The following is a 21,623-nucleotide window of genomic DNA, read 5'->3' on the forward strand; positions in this document are numbered from 1 at the left end:
GCAAACTCCAGGCAGGATCAAAATGATTTCTAATGTCAATCTAAGGATTTGAAAGCTGAGGTTACCTCTAATATGTGATGTATAATCCCCTTCTCCCTGACTCTGTGCATGATTTGAATAATAAAGCAATCAGAAATGAGTAGTTTCTAGTCACTGACCCATGTATGAATTTTTTGGGATGGAAACTCTAGGCTTCCTTTCAAGTGTGTGAAATATTCACAAGGATAAGCTGAACTACTAGAAATAGGGGTGTTTTTACTTAAAAAAAAACCAACTCTAAAACAGGTCCATTTTGGTGAAAAATGTGCCATTTTTGCGCATTTTTAATTAAAAAAGGGCTCCTTTTCCAGTGAAAATGAGCTTTTAGGTAAAAATTTTTAAAGCATCTAAGTGACTCATCAGCCTTGGGCTCCTTTGGCAATCTCACCCATAGAACCCCAATAGGCGATAGAGCATAAATTAAACTGAAATTACTTGGATATGATCATCTTGTTCCTTCTTACCCTTTGTCGCAACCGCTGCTATTTACACTTTCCACAACCATCTTACTGTTAATTTGTGTTCCCCATCTGTCTACCACTTATTGCATAGAGCAGTTTCAAACACTGTGTGAGCGCTTAGCACACACGCATTTTTGTGTTTTCTCTCAAGGAGACTGCAGTTCAAAATTTCAAATGGTGTGCTGAAAGGTAGGCATCAATACCTGGACCTCAGAGTTGCAGAACTTCCATTGACTTCAGATGGAGCTTAAGGTTCCAAGCACCTCTGAAAATCAGGCCCATCTAGTTGCATTAAATATAGATTTAGGTGCCTGCCTTTAGGAACCCAGGCTTGAAAATTTGGCCATTGGCTTTTCCTATTACGAATTTTTCATTCTCTGATATTCTGTATGCATAAATATTGTCAGTTAGGTTGTATTAATGACTAACTCTTATTTATTATAGGCCCTGATCCTGCAAACACGTACACATATGGCTAACTTTATACACCTGAGAAGTCCTGTTAACATCAGGGGAACTATTCCCAGAGTTAGTCGTGTGTGCTTCAGACCTTTGCTATGAGAACCGATAAAAAAACAGGACAATTATATATAACTATATATATATATATATATAACCTTTTAATGGTTTGTATATAAGATGTTTGATTTTCAAAAACCAGCACTTCTATATATTTATTTAAAAAAAATTAAAACAGAAAAATCATATTAAAATCATTTTTTTCAAATCCTGTATCTCATTCATTGAAATGCTTGAAAGTGTTTACTACATGCTGTAATGAAATATTTCACATCTTATAGAGAGAGGAGAAACATCAGCTTCTAATAACTTACCGGTAATTATTATATATTATTTATATTATATTTTTATAACCCTAGTAAAAATCAGGACTGTATTATGCTAGGCACAGTATACAGATAACACAGCCCCTGCACCAGACATCTTACAATCGAATACATCACTCCCAAAGATTGGGCCCTCATTTCTCTATGTGCCTGATATTATTTTTGATTTTATTGTCATGTTTTTATGACAATACCAGAACGTTATCCATTGCCACACCAGGTGTTGGAGTTCAAGGGGTCTTACCATGTTAGCTGGAAACAAATGACCTATTGCTATAAATGTGCCTGAGCCCGCCTGACTCACAGATAGGATTCTACCGCTAAGAGGATTGGAGCAGCGTTAATAGGAAACAATAGACTCCACACTTATAGTAGCAAGGGGCATGAAGATTAAAGTCACTTTTTTTAGCAGTAGGTTGGAATTTATAATGTCGTGGAAGAACATGGTTCAACAGCTCAGCTAGGCACACGCTACCACAAAGAAATCAGGGTGCTGTTTAGAAGAATAGCTCCTGGTCCTGCTAGGTGAGGGCTTGCAGGAGCACATCCATACTTTGCATATCTACAGCATTTCCAATCAAGGCTCTACAAGCGCCATGTTGATTCACATCAGAGTCTGCACAAAGGGGGAGGGTGTGGTCAGAGCAGGCCAAGTGTGGGTACAAATGGTGTCCAGTGGAGGCACCAGTGAGATTAAAGCTGCTTTCCCCTAGCGAAATGCCAAGTGAATTTCATTGAAGTGCAATGTACCAAGATGGTACAGAGAAATCCAATTGGCACCACCCTGCCTCCACAGGGATGGATTTGGCCCAGTGAAATTAAGCTGTGATCCTGTAAATACTTATGCATATGCTTAACTTTAGTACCATTAGTAGTGTAAGCACATGCATAAGTGTTTGCAAGATCACAGCACCTATAAAGTTAGACATTATTAGCCCCATTTTACAGAATGGGAAGCTGAGGGATTGTCTACACTGAGCAACAATGCACACTATGAGGGTATGATTTCTAAAGTGCACCAACTTGTGGCATGCTAATTTGTCTGTGTAGACCCTCCTAGAGCAAACTAAAAGTCCCCTAGTGTGCTTTAATGTAGTACTGTTTCTGGAAAATGGAGCTAATAATACTCCCTGAGTAAAGCTAATTTTTACTGGAAAGGTCTGCAGTCTTTCCTTACAAAGGGATCGACATACTTTGTGTTGCTGTCCTAATCAGAGACTGTCAACAATGCCAATTATTTGTCATGTGAATTTTTAAAAATGTTTCAGTTTTTTTTCCTCCAAATTTTCTGTGATGATTTTTCAGTTTTTCGTGAAAAACTTAAATATTTTTAAATTTCAGTAGCAGTTTTTGATAAATATTTTTGGTTTTCAGTAAAAAAAAGTAATTTTTGAAAACCAGAACCATTCAATTTTACCTAAACTGCAACCAAAACTTGAAACTTTTTTAAGAGACACGCCTGCTCCAAGTCAGTTTTTCAATCAGAAGATTTGGCAACAGCCAGAAAAGATTTATCAATTATATGTGACAGACCTGCAAATATTATTCCAAACTAGGAAGTCTTTGCAGAATTATTTCAATACAGCAAGAGGCCAGTCGAAGAGGCATGATAGCAAGGAAGTAGGGGAAGCCATCAGGTACACCGTCATCAGGTATTGGATAAGCCTGCATTAATTACTCTCACTGAAAAGATGAAACTATATTTAGCCAGTTGCTTAATCTGGCACTATATACCAATAACTGAGGGCTAAATTATACATGTTGATATGTGATTAATGATATATGTTATATGTTTATTCTGCCTTTACTCTCCTCTTTCAAATCATATTTATATAAAATGCAAACAAACATGCAACATCAGAAATTCCAATGGTGGAAACTTGAAGCTAGGCAAACCCAGACTAGAAACAAGGTACACATTTTTAACAGTCAGGGTAATTAACCATTGGACCAACTTACTTAGGGATGTGATGGGTTCTCCATCACTTGGAGACATGAAAACAAACTAGACATCTTTTTAAAAGGTATGCTATAGCTCAAACAGGAGTTATGAGCTTGGTGCAGAAATTATTGGTTGAGAAATTATTCAGCCTGTAGATAGATAAATGCTGTTGTAACTTGGGATCTTGGTATAGAAAGGTTGAATGCCAGCGGTGTAGAGCATTTAATCATTTTCTTCTGTTATGTTTGAAAAACGGCTGCATTTTGGAATGTGACTACCGTGTGCACAAAACAAGGTTCTACATGCCTGGGACATTATGTTACCTCATTGTGTAATTTGGTTTTGCCTTGTGGTAATTTTGTGATATTTTCCCACCAAACATAATAGTTCCTCCCTGTTCATTTTTGCTCCTCCCAAGTAATTTTAAACCCCTAGCTGCTGGTACGAACACTTGTGTGTATACTACCCGAATTCCCAGCTGTTCAGATTTCTTACGTCGCAGATTTTGCACAGGCAAAAAATGATCTCCATTCTGCCAGTATATTATTGTATGGGCTAGCTTTTAATTATTTCAGTCTGGAGGATTTCTTCATGCACTACTTCAGCTGTGCAAATTGGTGTAAATGTAAGTACAGGTTATTAGTTTTTAAAACAAAAGAAGAGATCTCTGGAGAACTCTGAACTGTAGTAAATAGCTGATACTCAGGGAATGACCAGGGCTCCATGTGATAAGGAATAGATGGCCCTCAGGGGATGACCAATGCTGGATAAAATGACACATAGACTGGAGATATGCAATGGTATAGTGAGCAGTTTGTTAGGTGACTAAGCTGCAAAAGAACCGGTGAGACCCAGATGAGCCATCCCCAAGTTATCACCAATGACAACAGCTCAGAAGCTGCTGTGTTTCCCAGCCAGGAGCATGAAAAGTTAACATTAGGCAAACTAGACTGCTTTTTATCCTTCAGTCCATTGACAGAGCGTGTTCCCACATGCCAGCTTTGATGAAGCCTGGAGGAAATTCAGGAAATGACTGCAGAGGGGTGGGAAGATTGAGTTTGGCATCTGCATTAGCAATCATGTTTGTCTTTGCTGAGTATAAAAATGGCACAAAGAGGTGAGAGGGTATCACCAGGTGTCTTCTGCCCCAGGCAAAGTCATGCCAATCCTTATAAGTATGCAAGAATGGACAAAGCATAACTCATTTGCTCTGTTGTTCCGTGATTCTTAAACAAACTGGGTCTCATTTTCATTTACAATAAGATCCCCTTTAACTTTTCTGTCAGTCTAATTGGGCCTTAAGGTGAGCATAAGCCAAGGTAAGAGTTCTACACCAGCTCTGTTCCCAGGTGCTGGCATAGTGTACAGATCTGGGTGTGTGGCCATAGTATACTGTCATGGCTATTTTCTGCTTCACTGGGCCCGCTGGGAGCCATGGAAGCAGACGGTAAGTTGGAGAAGACCTGAAACATCTCTAAGTTACACCAAGGGCCAGGCAGGCTCTATCACGACCCCAGAATACAGGAAATGCAAAGGTGGCTGAAAGATATCTGTGCCCCCTCCGCCTCACTGCTGCCCAAAGTGCAGGAATGGAGAAACTAAGAATCAGGCTAACTGTTTCTCTTTTTTCTGTAGGCTCATTTGCTCTTTTTCCAGCTGCCTGTGCAAGTCTTTGCGCTACCCTATGTCTTGTAAAATTCTCATTAGTTGGAAAATTAGTTATAAAATCAGGCAATAGCCAGAGCCAGTTCACAAGCAGCTACCTGTGATTTTGCACTGAGGTTCGGAGGAGCCTGCAGATATTTCATGCCAGGCTGGAGCAGCAATGGAAGGGCCCAGACAAGTTCAAAAAGCACAGAATGGATCAGAACAGCTGGCAGTGGGAAGCTCTATGCCAATATCTATCTATCGATCTAACTATCTAAACTTTCACCTCTTCTGAGCCCATCACCAGGGGATCTGGGTTGCCACATGCTTTTTATATGTAGGGGAAAATGACAGTATAGCAGATAGCAACAGAGGGTCCTGTGGCACCTTTAAGACTTCTGTTAGTCTTAAAGGTGCCACAGGACCCTCTGTTGCTTTTTACAGATTCAGACTAACACGGCTACCCCTCTGATTCTTGACAGTATAGCAGATATTATTATCACTTATAATTTATTACAGTAGTACCCAAAAGGCCCCATTCAAAACTGGGGCCTCAATATTGCACCAGTCTATTAAATAAACACAGTTTTGCACAGTGAACAAATTACCAAATCCAGTAATGCAGATTGATACTACGGAGGAGGTAATGGTACTATGTACTACTAAATATCTGCCATTTTTCACCCCAGAGGTGGTTGCATTTCAGTGGTGAAGGTTGTGATTTCTGTATGAAAAAATTATAAAGCACACAACAAAAGACTCAAGAGAAATGCAAATTATGTTTTCAATGTTTGCTGAAAAGTTCTGAAACTTCAAATCAACGTAAAACCTTGGCACAAGGTTAAAACTTGGGCAAAGTCTAAGGCTTTCCAAAATTAGGAACACCATTAGGTGTTGTGTAGCTGCATGGGCAGTAAGGAGAAGGGAATTTCCTGCTGTTTTTCTGATTCATTGAAACTGAACTGTAATGTTCAACTTGCTCTCTCGAAACCAAGATTCACCCTTGACTCACTGCTCTCCAACTATGAAAAAAGAAGGTAAAATAAGTAAGGGATTGCTGAGAAACATCATTTGCTGACTGAAGCCAGAAAATGTGCCGGGGAGAAGTAATGCACAGTAGTGGAGTCACAACAAAAGGTATGTTTATGAGCAGCGATGGAGCTTTGTTATGAAGCGGGGAGGGAGTAGTTTTACGGATTTCTGAGAATGTCATCTGTCTGTGCTTTCATCTGTTAATCATGCTTCATCTTGAAGTTTCTCAGTGGTTGATGCTAGGGATCTGTTAGGACAGATCTGTCTATGCCAAATTGAGAACAACAACGAAGGTTCAAATTTCTACAAGAGAGAGTGCAACAGAAGAATATATTGAAACATACCAAGAACATGACTGGCTACACCTAATTTGCTATAATAATATTTTGTCCTTTAAAGGGTTTAATTTTTTTAACAAGGATCTTGAAGTGCAGGTCTACTTTGAAAAGAGACTGTATAAATGGCAGGACTGGGGCTTTTTCTCTCTATTTATTAATAATTCGCAGTTCGGGATAGAGACCATATCTTCATGTATGTCTATCTTGTACCTGCCCCAATGGGACGCCAAGCCTGACTGGAGCCTCTGGCCATACTTGTAATACATTAAATAATCATATACGTATTGTTTATTAGTGAGGGGATGTGCTTTCCTCCTAACTGCTAGCTCTGCAATCTCATTGTAGGATCTGGGTCAAACTTGTCAGCTTGTTCACCATCATTAGTAATAAAGATTCTGCACAACCCAGTTCTCCCGTTGGTTACACTTGTGCAGTCCCATTGTTTTCTATTATGCCTTTAATGGCTGCATCTATTCCAGGCTATTTTTCTATAATCTCCCACTGGTGCTATCAGTTGTTCAGCTTCATCAGCAAAGGCTGAGTTGGTGCAGTCTCCCAGCATTTTAAGCACTCTGTCCTCCAACCTTGCCCAGATCAGGCCTTGAGGGCAATGGTTAAAACACTAGCAGCCACCAGCACCTTTTCTCAGTGTGGAATTTTAGGGGAAAAAGCCGTGTATTCAGGGTCTTTGTTGCCTGTGAAACCCTGTTGTGTTTTCCCAGGTGTTGCTTAGGCAGAATTTGGCTCTGAAATTGTAATTTAGCTAACAATTTTGTGGATGATGCAGGAGCCAGGCTATACTCCAGCTCTCTCTCCTTGTAGCAATGCTGGTTCCCACAGGGCTCACAGGAACAGTGACAGCTTAATTAGGGCTTGTCTACACAGGAAAGTTGACTGAAAGCAAAGTAATTATACTGGAATAAAGCCACTTTTATTCCACAACAGAGTGTCCAGACAGGGCATTATATCGGCATAGCTATAGCAGAATAATTATACCGCTATAATTTTCCTGGGCAGACAAGCACGTACTTCCAACGGAGCAGATATGGCTCTGCAGATTTGCTACAAGTAGGCTGTTTTTATTATCACTTTACAAAAGTAAGTTCCCCCATCTCAGAGGCAGGGAAACTGATGTGCACAGAGGGAGTGTGACTTGCCCAATGTCCCAGCAAGTCTGAGCCAGGAATAGAATCCAAGGCCCAGATTCTTATCCCTGGAATAAAACACACTTGAATATAGCCCCAGAGATCCAGCCGCTCTGCATCCAGTCGATCGAGAGACCCCATGTGTTGGATGTGCAGCCCCTCTGCACTGCCCCCCAGCACCCTGTGGAACTGTGTACCCAGTGGGGCATCGGATACAGGAGCTGACCCGTTGAATGCCCCCCCCCCAACACTACCCAACCTCGCCCCACTGCCCCCACATCCTCACTAGCTCTCATTGCTCCCTAACCCCCCGCCCCATCCCGAGCGTGGCCGGGCCCCTCCCCAGCGCGGCTCCCGGGGGCGGGGCGCGCTGCGGCTGCGCCCGGCTGCACCTGGCCAGGTGAGGTAAGGGGGGAAGGGCGGGGCTAAGCCAGGAGTTGGGGCAGCGCCGGAGCCGGCTGCGCGGTGAGTGAGCGAGAGTCCGGCCGCGGGGCCTCCCCCGCACCCCTCCTCCCTCAGCCCCTGTCCCCCTTCCCACCCCCGGTACTTCCTTCCCCCCGGTACTCCCCTCCCCCTCTCAGCCTCCGCCCCCCACCCCACGATACTCCCCGCCCCTCAGAGCCCCCCACCCGTATTGTCCCATGGCTCCGCCTCTCAGGCTCCTTCCCTTCCCACCCCTCAGCCTCCTGCCCCTTTCTACCTGTCCACAGCCCCTTCCCACCCCTCCCCCCAGCCCCTTCCCACCCCTCAGCCTCCTGCCCCCCAGCCTGCCCCTTTCTACCCGTCCATAGCCCCTTCCCACCCCTCAGCTGCCTGCCCCCCAGCCTGCCCCTTTCTACCCCTCCACGGCCCCTTCCCACCCCCACCCCCTTCCCACCCCTCAGCCTCCTGCCCCCAGCCTGCCCCTTTCTACCCCTCCATGGCCCCTTCCCACCCCCACCCCCTTCCCACCCCTCAGCCTCCTGCCCCCCAGCCTGCCCCTTTCTACCCGTCCACAGCCCCTTCCCACCACTCCCCCCAGCCCCTTCCCACCCCTCAGCCTCCTGGCCCCCAGCCTGCCCTTTCTACCCCTCCATGACCCCTTCCCACCTCCCCCAGCCTGTCCCTTCCTACCCCCCTCCCACAGCCCTATCCCAACCCCCAGCCCCTCCCCATGGCCCCTTCCCACCCCTCAGCCTGCCCCTCTTGCCTTAGTCTATGGGTGGGCCATGGAAAGCCTTGGTACTAGTCTACATGTAGAAATTGATCAGTATAGTTATATGCTGGTCAGTTTCCTGAAGTAGACAAGGCCTTAGTTATTCCCATAGAGAGAGAGGACAATGGCCCCCTCTAATCTAGTGTCTCGTCTCTGAAGACTGACCTACCCTTGGAAAATGTTGTTCAATCAATGTTTGGCCACTGTCATTTTAAGCACTGTTATCCTAACCATATTTATCTATTTGGTGTTTATTAAACTAGTGGCAACCTGTCTACACTAGGCTTCACAATTTGGCTAACAGTAATTGAGCTGCACCAGTGTTAGCAATGGTAGGAAATGGCTGCCGAGTTTCCCTGGTGTAGACAAGATCTGAGTGATGATGTCCACTCAGTGGTTCAGAGAAAAAGTACAGCACTCCAATGATGTACCTTACTGTGCTTTGCTGTCCCTTGTTGGGAAGTTTCTTCCCCTAGTATGCTTGGAAGATCTATGAGGGAGAGCATGAGACCCTGGGGTAGGAATGACTGTACCCCAGCTAATCCAATTTCCTTTTCATGATTTGCTGTCTGTGTAATTGTGACATCTCTTGGCTTAGGCCAGGGGTTGGCTTCCTTTCAGAAGTGGTGTGCCGAGACTTCGTTTATTCATTCCAATTTAAGTTTTTGCGAGCCAGTCATACATTTTAACATTTTTAGAAGGTCTCTTTTTATAAGTCTATAATATATAACTAAACTATTGTTGTATGTAAAGTAAAGTTTTTAAAATGTTTAATAAAAAAAAAAGCTTCATTTAAAATTAAATTAAAATGCAAGATGACCTCACCCCACCCCCCCGGACCGGTGGCCAGGACCTAGGCGGTGTGAGTGCCACTGAAAATCAGCTCGCGTGCCGCCTTCGGCACATGTGCATAGGTTTCCTACCCCTGGCTTAGGCAATGAAAAGCGAGTCAGTTTCATTTCTGTTTAAAGGTAGTTTTCAGTTCAGTGTTTGCAACACAAACCTTGCAGCTGGGGAATATAGTGTGAACTGAGGTATGTAGGTAGGACAACATTGATACACCAGGCTTCCTGGGTTGGGTATCAGGATGGCATAGGGTAGCCAACCCTCCAGGATTCCCCAGGATTCCTTCTGGAGTCCCCAGAAATTAAAGATTAATCATAATTCAAGAGTATGTCATGTGATGAAACCTCCAGGAATACATCCAGCCAAAATTGGCAACCCTAGGATGGCAGCCTTTTCTACCCTTAACAGTAAGATGGACCTAGCTACATCACTCAGGGGTGTGAAAACATTTGTATTGGGAGTACAAATCTTAAAATTAACTGTACTTGAAATGGCTCTAGGGCTACATGTTCACCGCAGAGTTAATTTGAGTTATCTACACTCGAGTTAGCCTAGCTCAAGTGAGAGCAGAATAACACTTGAACTGTTTGGAGTAATTGGAATACTGTGCAGAGTTGTACTAACTCAGCAGTAGCCAACCTATCCTAATGGGCTAGTCATAACTCAAGTTACAGGGCACTACCACACTTGAGTTAAGGGGTTTTGTATATGGATGGGACTAGAGTTAGGAGCGAACACACGTTTAACTTTACATTGAGTTTTTGTTGTTGTTGTTATACTGAAAATTCACTAGGAGATTCCTTTTTGTCCTTTTCACCAGTGTATTCTGCATCTGTTTTAATAGTGTGTGGCAAGCTAGAGTGTGAATCTACAGCGCACCCGCCTGCTGTGTGCTTATGTCTCATGTGGTCACTGCTACAATTCAGTGAAAGTCTTGGAGTGAGCCACATGGTATGTTAGTGCAAGGCAGTCTGGTGTCCTGTAGATTTACACCATGGCTGGCTGCACACTAATTTGACACGCCTTTAGTCCAAAGTAGACAGAATTTGGTGACATTATAGGGATGCAACAAAACGTATGTTTGATACAATTTTTGGAGAGAGCGCAAGATATGCTTTCCAAAGCAATAAAGGAACAGAAAGGAGCTTTTGTAGGTGGATAGTTGAGTTCCTCTTGACATTCTTTTATGCTGTTGGGATATTATTTTATTAACAATGGTGTGTTAGGGCATCTGAAGTCTTGAATAGGCATCTTTTAACCTATTTCTTAAATCTAAATTAAATGAACAGCATTTTGCAACAGGATCTGAGTATTTTTCCCACTTAATAAATAAAACAAACTCTGTTCTGGTTACAGATTAACTCTCTCTGATCACTTGTATCACGTGCCTTGGAATTGGACCTGCAGGTATTTCTGCAAATATATTGATGTATCTAGCCTTTATGGTAGCTTCTTTAAAGCTTTTTGCACCTATACTGAAATCATATTTTGTAACTTTTACATTAATAATCCTCAGTAGATCGTGAGAGATTCATATATCTTCTACAACTATTCTTGATTAGGAAAAATATTTGTGTTGTAAGATTTATACACCCAATACGTAAGTCCTTTTGGACCAAGGTTTTGTATGCTAATAATCAGGCCAGATAAAAATAGTTATAAAGAAGAGTTTTGAACCACTCAAAAATGCAAACTTTAAACATGTACATGTAATTTAAGCCTTTTTTCAAGTAATTTGAGCCTGAAATGTAATATACTGTAAAATTATCTGAAGAATGCTCTATATATTCTAAATATCTTGAATTTTTTATAGAATGTAAATCTTGATCACATGCAATTTTCATGTGACGTTTTTAACTATTTTTCACCTTGTCTGGTTGTTTACTTGATTCATTTCAAAATGTGAGTACATGTTAGATTGTTTCAGTTTTACTTTTCGTTTGACATCTGGTTCTCATACACTGGTAAAATACTGCAATGTTTGAGTTGCAAACACAGTAGATGAGTATTTATTTAAATCTCAACAAACTTTCAGTTGATATTTTTAAAAAGAGAAGGTATTTCTGTTAACAAGTTTAATAAAACCTTTTCATCACAAAACCTGAACTTGGGGGGAAAAGTGTTCCTTTAAACATGAATAAATCTTCGCTGTTCATTTCCTTTGAAAGCTCTCTTGTAACCAAACTAAAAATGTACTGGTTAGTGTAGTTTGGCATATTGAATAACGAGAGATATAAATGTCCTTCACAAATAGCTGCAAGATTTGAACTTCAGATGACTTTCATGCCTGTTTGGAATACACCATCTAGATGTGCAACTACTTTTAAATTAAGTCTGTATTTGTTATCCTCCACTACAAAACAGACTCATTTGAGACTATCCTGCAATTGCTGAATTTTGGGGGAGGCGGGGGCATGTTTTTTACTTCAGTTGAGAAGGGAAAAGAATATTGTGATTGTGGATAATCTGATCAGGTAGTTCAAGTTTTTTTTTAAACTCTAATATCTTATCTTCCACTGTTTGTTTTTAGCTTTATCTCTTGCATAACAAGCTTTGCAGCATCTAAAACAACATTCTGATTGGGTTTTATCCTTCACTTTGCTCAATTATTAACACAGATCATACACCAACTTCTAATGTAGAAGGCTTCTGCTTTTACAATGATTTAACCCAGACTGTTTTAAACTGTTTGAAAACGTTAAGGCCTTTTTTTAGTGACAGATTAGTAACTGTTTTTAGTAGAATATAATCTGGCTAAATCTAAGAGCTATTACGTATTTAAAACATGCTTTCAAATAAGTATAGAAGAACGACAATTAATTAACCATCACATATGATATTCCTAATTCAGTTTCTATTGCTCAGCTTCAAGAAACTGGGTTAACTTTGTTAGTGAATAAGAGACTCAGTTAATTCTTGGTGGTTTTCCTACTGATTGGTTTTTGTCTTTCTGTAGATAATGGCATTACATCCACGCAGAGTTCGTTTGAAACCCTGGCTAGTAGCCCAGGTAGATAGTGGCATGTATCCAGGCCTCGTATGGCTTAATCGGGAAGCAAAGCGATTTCAGATCCCCTGGAAGCATGCAACTCGACACAGTCCTCAACATGAAGAGGAGAACACCATCTTTAAGGTGGGGGAGGGAGGGCAAAAAAAACCCCTAATTTTGTTACACTGCTTTTCCTGCCACTTCTAAGCAGTTTGAATCTTGTTTTATTTCTTTTTTTCCACATGAACTGTTAAAAACAAATGCTTTGTGATGCTTTATTCTCTTGCTACCTAATGTTTATAAGTCAGACCAGAAACTTGCAAACTACACCATGAGTCTTTGTATTTAACTTCCTACACAAACTGATCACACCTCTTTGCTACCTATAATCCTGTGACTTCCAACACATAGGCAACAGCTCTAGGCTGGAGACAAAGTGTTGACAGTTGTTTGGAATAATTATTGAGTGATGATCATTCTAGTAACAATTTGTAGCCAAGTTTTGCTCTCTAAATGCATCCAGTTCCTTTGACTTCAGAAGGAATGTTGCATGCATCTGAGTGCAAAATTTGGCATTTAGTTGGGAGAGAGAATTGTTAAAGGCGTCACTGTACTCATTAGTGTTTCTTTCAAACTACCAGCCTAATTCCATTATTCTAGAAGACTTCCTAGTTACTGTTGACTTTTAACAGGTTTGTTTCCTCTAATAGCTACCTTTCCTGGAAAGTGGCTGGCTTGTTCTGAATATTTAGTGGCAAACTTTCATTTAGATTAATATTTCCTCTGTGCAGAATTTGATCTGAAATCAGAATACGATATAAATTTGCAGTGAACAAATTCAAGTGCACCTCCATTTTCTGATATCCACTATTGTCGTTGTAACTTCTCCCAAGGCAGTCTCATGTGGAATCACAGAGTTTGTCTGAAATGTGTAGCTGGATGCTACTGTTACACAGGCAGAATTTGTGTAACAGTAGCATCCATCCACATGCTGCAGACAAGTTACTTAGGCAGAGTTTAGGTCTGTTTAAAAGAAAACTAGTATCTTGGCTAGTGCTTTTTTTTTTTTTAACCAGCTTGTTCTAATCCAACAAACTATGGCCCAAATTTTCAAAAGTGATTAGTGATTTTTGGGTGTACAACCTGACAGAGAGTGCGGATGTTCAGTACCATGTAAATCAGGCTTCCTTAAGGTGTCTCAAGTTGGACACCCAAAATCACTAGTCACTCATAAAAAATTTGAGCCTTTTTTGTGTTAGGGGAGGAGGATAATGTGCAGGGAAACAAAGGTACTTTAATTGTTAGCTGCTCTAAGAAGTGTTGTAGCTTAGAAGATTGCTTGTAAAAAACGACAATTTTTTATAATGTATTTGTTTGGAAACCTGACACAATTAAAAATCGGCATAACAACAGGACTCGGTCGATGAACACTGTGTACTTTGCCCCCAGGCATGGGCTGTGGAAACAGGGAAGTACCAGGAAGGAGTTGACGATCCAGACCCTGCAAAATGGAAAGCACAGCTCCGATGCGCTCTTAACAAAAGCCGAGAGTTCAACCTGATGTATGATGGCACGAAAGAGGTGCCCATGAATCCTGTTAAAATTTATGAAGTGTGTGATATCCCACAGTCCCAAGGATCAATCATTAACCCAGGTGAGGAAAAGGGTGACACAGTGCAAGTTACTAAGCAGGCATCAGTCCAATACAAGGGCCTCGTTCCCCTGATGTATTAACTCTACAGCTACCTCTGCAAACAAAGTGGCAAACATTGCTGACAGGTGTGGGGGTCCATGATGACTAATTAAACTAAAGGCTTTAGACCCACATTCATCCCTGGAATAACTTTGCTGAAATTAATGGCGTTATACTAGGGTGAGCTTAGCTCCTTATATAGGAACATAAGAATGGCCATATTGGGCTATTTAGCCCAGTATACTATCTTATGACAGTGGCTGCTGCCAGATACTTCAGAGTGAATAGACAGAACAGGGCAATAATTGAGGAATCCATCCTCTGTTGTCCAGTCCCAGCTTCTGCCCATCAGAGGTTTAGGGACACCCAGAGCATATGTTTGAGTCTCTGACCATCTTGGCTAATAGCCATTGATAGACCTCTCCTCCACGAACGTAACTAATTCTTTTTTGAAACCAGTTATATTTTTGGCCTTCACAACCTCCCCTGGCAACAAGTTCCACAGGCTGACTGCACGTTGTGTGAAGAAGTATTTCCTTATATTAGTTTTTAAACCTGCCTATTGATTTCATTGGGTGACCCCTGGTTCTTGTGTTATGTGAAGGTGTAAATAACACTTCCTTATTCACTTTTGGGACACCATTCAGGATTTTATAAACTTCTATCATATCTCCTCTTAGTTGTCTCTTTTCTAAGCTGAAAAGTCCCAATCTTTTTAATCTCTCTCATATGAAAGTTGTTCCATACCCCTAGTTGTTTTTGTTGCCCTTCTCTGTTCTTTTCCCAGTTCTAATATATCTTTATTGAGATGATGTGACCACAGAGCTGTACGCAGTATTCAAGGTGTGGGCCCTTATTTCCTACTATATTAAATGTTGCACAGTCCTTGGTTATGCTTCTCAGTCTGCATCTTACCTCGTTAGCATAAATGATTTTAAACATGATTTTAATGCATAGTATGTATAACTCTTCTCAGTGTTGTGCACAAGGGGGGCCAAGCAGGGGTATGGCGCCCCCCCCCCCCATAACCAGTGGGGCACAGAACTCCTCTGGCCACAGGGGCTGGGGAGGCGGGGCGAGCTTCTCCAGTCACTTGGGGTGTGTGTGTGTGTGTGTGTGTGTGTGTGTGTGTGTGTGTGTGTGTGTGTCAGAGCTCCTTGGGCTGTTGGGGGGGGTGGGGGTGGTCAAAGATAACAGAAGGTGCCTTTCCAAAAGCCTCAATTTTTTTTATTCCTGTGCATGCCCCTGACTCTTCTGATGTTGGTAAAGGATGCAAGTTAACATCTGATACTCCACAAAATTAGTTTCTAATTTACAGTATTTACCAGTAAGTGCACTACAGTGGAGGATTGTTCTAAGATTTCTGGGGGGGAGGCGAATGCTGTGAGCAGTACCCTTTTGGCCAATGAAAAATGTCACAATCTGGAAGTAAAAGGGAAGTTGGTCAGGGCCTGACAAATGGCTTTTATCTTCGCTGTGTGCTGCTGACCTTTGAAACTGTTCAAGGTAAATGGGCTAAAATTGAAAAGAGAAACTAAATTCACATTGGGCAAAACTCAACACTTCCATGGAATTTGACCAGTAATTAATTTTGCCCAGTGTCTTCAAACTAAGCTTTGACTTAAGTTTGTAACTGAGACCGACCTCTCTGTTATTCAACAAGTGCATCTGTTGGCCCCATACTGCAGTGGAAGGGGGAACTGCTGTTCTATATCTTTTGTTCTCAGTAATCAATGAAGTTTGGTATTGCTTGCTAACCCCATACTGTATGGTTATGTGCAGGTTCTACTGGCTCTGCTCCATGGGATGAGAAAGATAATGACCTTGATGAGGAGGAGGAAGAGGAACTGAATCCATCTCAGCATGTTCCCATACAGGACACTTTTCCATTTCTTAATATCAATGGTTAGTAGAATAGGATATAATGTGTCAATGAAGCGATGGACTTGTAAATCAATGTATGTAATCAGCATTTTAATTTAGTTGGCTGTTTATTAATCAATACTATGATAGAGGGCAGCGTGGCCTAGTACATAAAGCACTGGACTGGGGCTTGAAAGAACTGGGTTCTGTTCCTGGATGACCATAGGCAAATGACTTCACCTCTCTCTGCCTTAGTTTCCCTATCTGTAAAACAGGGATGATGATCCTGATCTCCTTTGTAAAGCACTCTGAGATCTGTGGATCAAAAGCACTGCATAAGAGCTAGGTGGTAGTATTATTAAAGCAAATTTGTAACTCTCTATCAGAAAATGAGAGGGAGTGGTTAAAGATAGACTTCTGAAAAGTTTTCTTCTCAGACCACCTTATCCTTCGCTTCTTGCCTTGTAAAGAAATCTATTCACACACCAGTATTCTATCCCACATTGACAAATCTGTTCTTTCACTACTTCAGTTTACATCTATAGCAAACTTGATTCCTCTAATAAAGCTTTATTAAAAGAAAACTCCTGCTGTACACTAAAAAGCAAAGGGATGCCCTATTCTGTATGTCAAATCAAAATATCCTGTAATAATGGAGATTTCTTAAATAGCTGCTCTTATATTTTTATGCAGCTAGGTTTGGGTTTGGCAGATTTTAACTGTAATGTTGTCTCAGCACTTAAATGCACTTTTTTATTAGTTTCCGAAGGGTCAGACCTGATGTTTAAAATTATCTAGACAATCTGGTTAGACGAGATGCAATGAAGCTGTCCCTTTCCCATTCTCTAAACCTTTGACCTGAGCTGTTTTTTGAAAGGTTGCTAGTTTTTAATTAAACTAAAGACATTTCATGTGTTAGAAACTGCTCCAGTCAATACAATAATATTAATACTTAGCTGTCATGATAGTGCTCCTAGAAAGTGACTGAAGTTTACCATCTCGTAGCTGTTTGAACCTGTATGCATTGAGATTGTTCAGTCCAGTACTCAGTTAGTTTGGTCGTTGTATGTTGCCTATCCACTGACACTCTTTGGCCATCTCAGACCACTGCAGTCTGACATTGCCTGGATATTGAACTCCCTTCCAGTCTATGAAGATGTTTACCGGCATGCTTCCCCCTGACCTGAAGCAGTGTTGGGGGAGAAGTGGTGTAAGAGAAATCATTGTTCATGTGTTACCAGCTCTGTGATTAGAAGGTGGAAGACCAAACAACTGCACCAGTTTTGCCTTATAGCAGCTTCTGCACTTAACAGAATAATTTGGGAACAAGGGAATGAGAGCAGATGTTCCTATTCATGCCTCTATCCCTCTATATTTGACACTATGGAAAGCTAATGACAGCACTTTCAATCAATTCTGCACCACAGTTCTGTCTAGACAAATTAGTCATGTTAATAAAAATGTAGTCATTACTGAACCAAATAAATGTTTAGTTTTTTTAACTATTTATTTATTTACTTAGGAAGATAGCAAGGATTTGCAAACTTGTTATGTAAATATTAGAACAAAACATTCAAACATCTAGCTTTTGTTTAAAGGCATTATACAGGAATATAGTAAGCAGATCTTTCTATTGACAGAGTACTACCATATTAGAGAGTGAGCATCATTTTAACACCTATAATATGTTTCTAATGACTTTATTAAATAGAGTGAAATCTCTGCATATGCATATTTAACAGATTAGGCATGTCTGTCAAATGCTAATATTAAAAAATATTGGTCAGCTGTGCTAGGTGTTTTTGTTTGTTTTGGGGTTTTTTTTGCAGGTGAATGTAATTCGTCAGTTTTTAGTTTTTTTTTAAATATACTTGTTCTCAAACTTACTTGATTCTTCTGTATAGATTCCCCAATGGGGCCAGCCAGTGTGGGAAACTGCAGCCCTGAAGCGGTGTGGCCAAAGAATGAACCTCTAGATATGGAGATGCCTCCATCTGCTCTGCAGCATGACTTCTTCAGCTCTCCTGAGCTCTGGATTAGCTCTCTTCCTAGTAAGTGTATCTCTGGATTTCTAGTGCATCTGTCACTGTGGCTAAAATAGTCTGTTTTACTTTACTGTTACTGCATTTTGACTTCTTACCCTTCTGCACACAGATAACTGTACCTATTTAGAATATACTTTGTCAGGTCTAATTTATATTGCAATGTTCTTCCTGCAATAACTTCTACCCTGTCTTACCTGGTGCATGCCAAGGTCTTTGCTTAACTGGAACAAAGTCATTCTAACAATTTATCTCCTAGTGACAGATCTAGAAATCAAGTTTGAGTATCGAGGAAAAGAGATTGGGCAGACGACGACTGTAAGCAACCCCCAGGGATGTAGACTCTTCTATGGAGAACTGGGCCCTATGCCAGACCAAGAAGAGCTGTTTGGACCTATTAGTTTGGAGCAAGTAAAGTTCCCAGGAACAGACCAAATCACCAACGAAAAGCAAAAGATCTTCACAAGTCGGCTGCTAGATGTTATGGACAGGGGACTGATTCTGGAGGTCAGTGGCCATGCCATCTATGCCATTCGGCTCTGCCAGTGCAAGGTGTACTGGTCTGGACCATGTGCCCCTTCCTCCATCGCACCAAACTTGATCGAGAGGCAAAAGAAAGTCAAACTCTTCTGTCTGGAAACATTTCTAAGTGGTAAGTAATTTGAAATGCTAGGCAATAATGCTGAGGGCTGGCCTTTCAGCTGACAGCGCTATTCTAGCTTAGGCTGGAAGAGCCAGCCTGGGGTCAGTCTTGATAGTCTTACTCCTCGTTTCAATGCCCACTGAAGTAAATGGGAGTCTTTCCACTGACTTCAGTGAGCTTTGGATTAGGCCCAGGGTGAGAAGGAAAAAGTGAACAGATATTGTCTTCTGCTAAACAACTAACTGCTTATTTCATTCATTGAGCAGCATTGGTGGCTAGTGTAATTCCTGGAGAACCTTCTATCCAGGAGAGCAAAAAAGCTCTGAGATGTGAGAGAAGTGATGCTGGAAGGGTAAACGTTTTTCTCTGGAATAAAAGTGGAGATTCTGAACAGGATGCATTGTAGTAAGCACTCATATTCAGATGGTGGAGCAGGATACTGTACCACCACCAGAAAATAACCCCCCCCCTTTGACATTATCACACTGCTTCTTTCCCTAGAGCTGATTGCCCATCAGAAAGGACAGGTAGAAAAACAGCCACCTTATGAGATCTACTTCTGTTTTGGAGAAGAGTGGCCTGATGGAAAACCTAGGGAGAGAAAGCTGATAGTGGTTCAGGTAAGGGAGCTATAGCTCTGTTAGAACAAGTGGATGAATCAAATACAGATTTTCTCCATATCCGCATATGTGACAGTGTAGAACTTCTTCATGAGATAAGAAACCAGAACTGCAAGCTGGAGGATTTTTTTGGCTTGTAAAATGGAATCCACTTACAGTGAAGTGGAATGTTTCAGTGTAAACTGCAGCTCAGGTGATAGTGAAACTGTTCTACGGATAAAGAGTCTACCACTACAGAAGTGTCTTGGCATACCTGAGTATTTTGGAACCTTACTATGCCACTTTTAGGTTATCATCCTCATTAGGCTAAAATATCTGTGCTTTCTTTTAAACAGGTCATTCCCGTGGTAGCTCGGATGATTTATGAAATGTTTTCTGGCGACTTCACACGTTCCTTTGACAGCGGCAGCGTGCGGCTTCAGATCTCCACACCTGACATTAAAGACAACATTGTTGCCCACCTGAAACAGCTGTACCGCCTCCTGCAGACTCACCAAGAGGGCTGGCCAATGCAGGCACCGACTATGCATGTTGCTCAGCCCCTCCCAGCCCAATGATGTATTTTCAGTCTCTGACTTAACTCTGCTCCAGTCTCTGGTTTCTTATATGTCCATAGAAAAGGATATTTTTAAATGGTGCCTTGCCCATGTATAAATAAAACCTGTGTAAATCCTATAGACAGATGGTCAAATTTCAACAGTCTATGAAATTTGCTTTTTTGAGAGCATAAAATGAAAGGCTTTGAAGCAGTATCTTTAGTTACTGTACACTTTTGATCTCAGGCTAGTTTGCTTAAGCAATCTATTGTGTATAAATCGCAGGTTTTAACATCTTAAATATTTTTAAATAGCTAATGCTTGCAGCCTTGTGTATAAAATAGTTGATCAATGTAAAAAAAAGTTTTAATTATCAAGTGTCAATGTGCTTTTTATTCTCCATTAAAATTGCTTTGAGGAATAATGGACCAAGATTAAAATAGTTATTTTGAATTTTCTGTAGCAGCAAATGACTGTCTGGTGCTTCATCTACAGTCATGCTTTATATATTGATACATAATAATTTCATTGATATGTACAGATGATTCAAGATTAAGGTTTTAACTTTACAGCCTTCAGACCAAGGTTCTGCCTCAGTGCACGGGGCTGGACTTGATGACTTCCCAAGGTCCCTTCTTAGCCCTACATTTCTGACTCTGATTTCATTGCAGAGAAGGCTACCATGCAGGTCCTGGACTTCAATCTCTTATCTAACAGCCTAAATTTGGCCTCCACGACCTCTCTTCTACCTTTCCCCATGTCATCACAAACCCAGCTACCTGTATTTCTGTATAAACTGCCTCATGCATAAATAGGAGAAAAGAGGCTAACTTTTTAGTAATAGGTATAACTTTTTCATTATTCAGTTGCCTATTTCACTTCCTGACTGTAGTTGTGTTTCTCTCTTAAGTATTCCTGGATCTCCCTTTAGTGAAGTGTCTTACGTGAGTGTTCTGCATGCTTAAGCATTGCACTATGCATCTGATTCTCTGAGCAGCACTTAGGAACCATATTTTTGAATGTTAGTAAAATTGAATTTTAAAAGGAGAGAAAATAGGAAAGAAGAAATCATACCTTTTGTAAAGCTAAACATTAACAATTTTCATATTTAATGTACAATGTATGTTTGTGTATACATGCATCTCCCAGGAGGTAAATATGATGAGATTGTTATATTGCACTGTTTAACAAAGGACAGGTGCCATGCTTTCTATCCATCAGTGTATTTTATATCTGCCCTTTAAACATGTTCAGTTCACCTTTTCCTCTTTAAAGCAGAGAATGATGGTAAGATGCTGCATGGGGGCACTGAAGAGAAGGGTGCTTTAGTGATTATGAAGTCCATGACATTTAACCACAACTGATGTTTCACAGAGATTGTGTTACCAAAAATCTAAGGCATTAAGTTACCTAATGAAAACTGATCATCGGATAAGAATGGAAAGATAATGCAAGTTTGTTTTGCTATTAGAAAATAGCTTTTGGGACAGACGGTTCCCTACAATTTCATGCTATCTTGCTTATGCATGCATTTGTTGAGGTTTAAAAGTTAACTGATATATTGCATATTAAACTAACAGTCTTCCCTTGCTAGATGCACCTCTACCCTGATATAATGTGACCCGATATAACACAAATTCGGATATAACGCGGTAAAGCAGCGCTCCAGGGGGCAGGGCTGCGCGCTCCGGCGGATCAAAGCAAGTTTGATATAACGCGGTTTCACCTATATCGCGGTAAGACTTTT

The 21,623-nt window shown here is 41.1% G+C and overlaps 1 protein-coding gene across 4 annotated transcripts; it reads left to right on the forward strand.

Annotated features, from left to right (window-relative positions):
* The first annotated feature begins 5,820 nt into the window (after nucleotides 1-5,820).
* IRF6 (interferon regulatory factor 6) lies at nucleotides 5,821-20,302 on the forward strand. 4 transcript variants are annotated; one of them, XM_024108353.3, is made up of 9 exons: nucleotides 5,966-6,071; nucleotides 10,847-10,897; nucleotides 12,447-12,623; nucleotides 13,929-14,133; nucleotides 15,955-16,077; nucleotides 17,940-18,086; nucleotides 18,337-18,729; nucleotides 19,222-19,340; nucleotides 19,676-20,302. In XM_024108353.3, exons 3-9 carry the CDS (start codon nucleotides 12,450-12,452, stop codon nucleotides 19,895-19,897), a joined length of 1,383 nt encoding a protein of 460 aa, XP_023964121.1. In that variant the 5' UTR covers nucleotides 5,966-6,071; nucleotides 10,847-10,897; nucleotides 12,447-12,449; the 3' UTR covers nucleotides 19,898-20,302. The 4 variants fall into 4 exon arrangements, with proteins under 4 accessions (XP_042708598.1, XP_023964121.1, XP_042708599.1 ...); XM_042852663.2 differs by lacking the exon at nucleotides 5,966-6,071 and adding an exon at nucleotides 7,817-7,914; XM_042852664.2 differs by lacking the exon at nucleotides 10,847-10,897 and having other exon boundaries at nucleotides 5,821-6,071.
* The last annotated feature ends 1,321 nt before the right edge of the window (nucleotides 20,303-21,623 follow it).

The sequence above is a fragment of the Chrysemys picta genome, chromosome 4, assembly GCF_011386835.1.
Source record: "Chrysemys picta bellii isolate R12L10 chromosome 4, ASM1138683v2, whole genome shotgun sequence".
Classification (NCBI taxonomy): Eukaryota; Metazoa; Chordata; order Testudines; family Emydidae; genus Chrysemys; species Chrysemys picta.

Bases quoted from the DNA above. Each gene is read 5' to 3' on its own strand.
- IRF6 (XM_042852664.2), top strand. From the start codon at position 12,450: ATGGCATTACATCCACGCAGAGTTCGTTTGAAACCCTGGCTAGTAGCC. The intron at 18,087-18,336 runs GTAAGTGTATCT...TTTATCTCCTAG, and splicing joins CTGGATTAGCTCTCTTCCTA to TGACAGATCTAGAAATCAAG. The intron at 18,730-19,221 runs GTAAGTAATTTG...TTCTTTCCCTAG, and splicing joins TCTGGAAACATTTCTAAGTG to AGCTGATTGCCCATCAGAAA.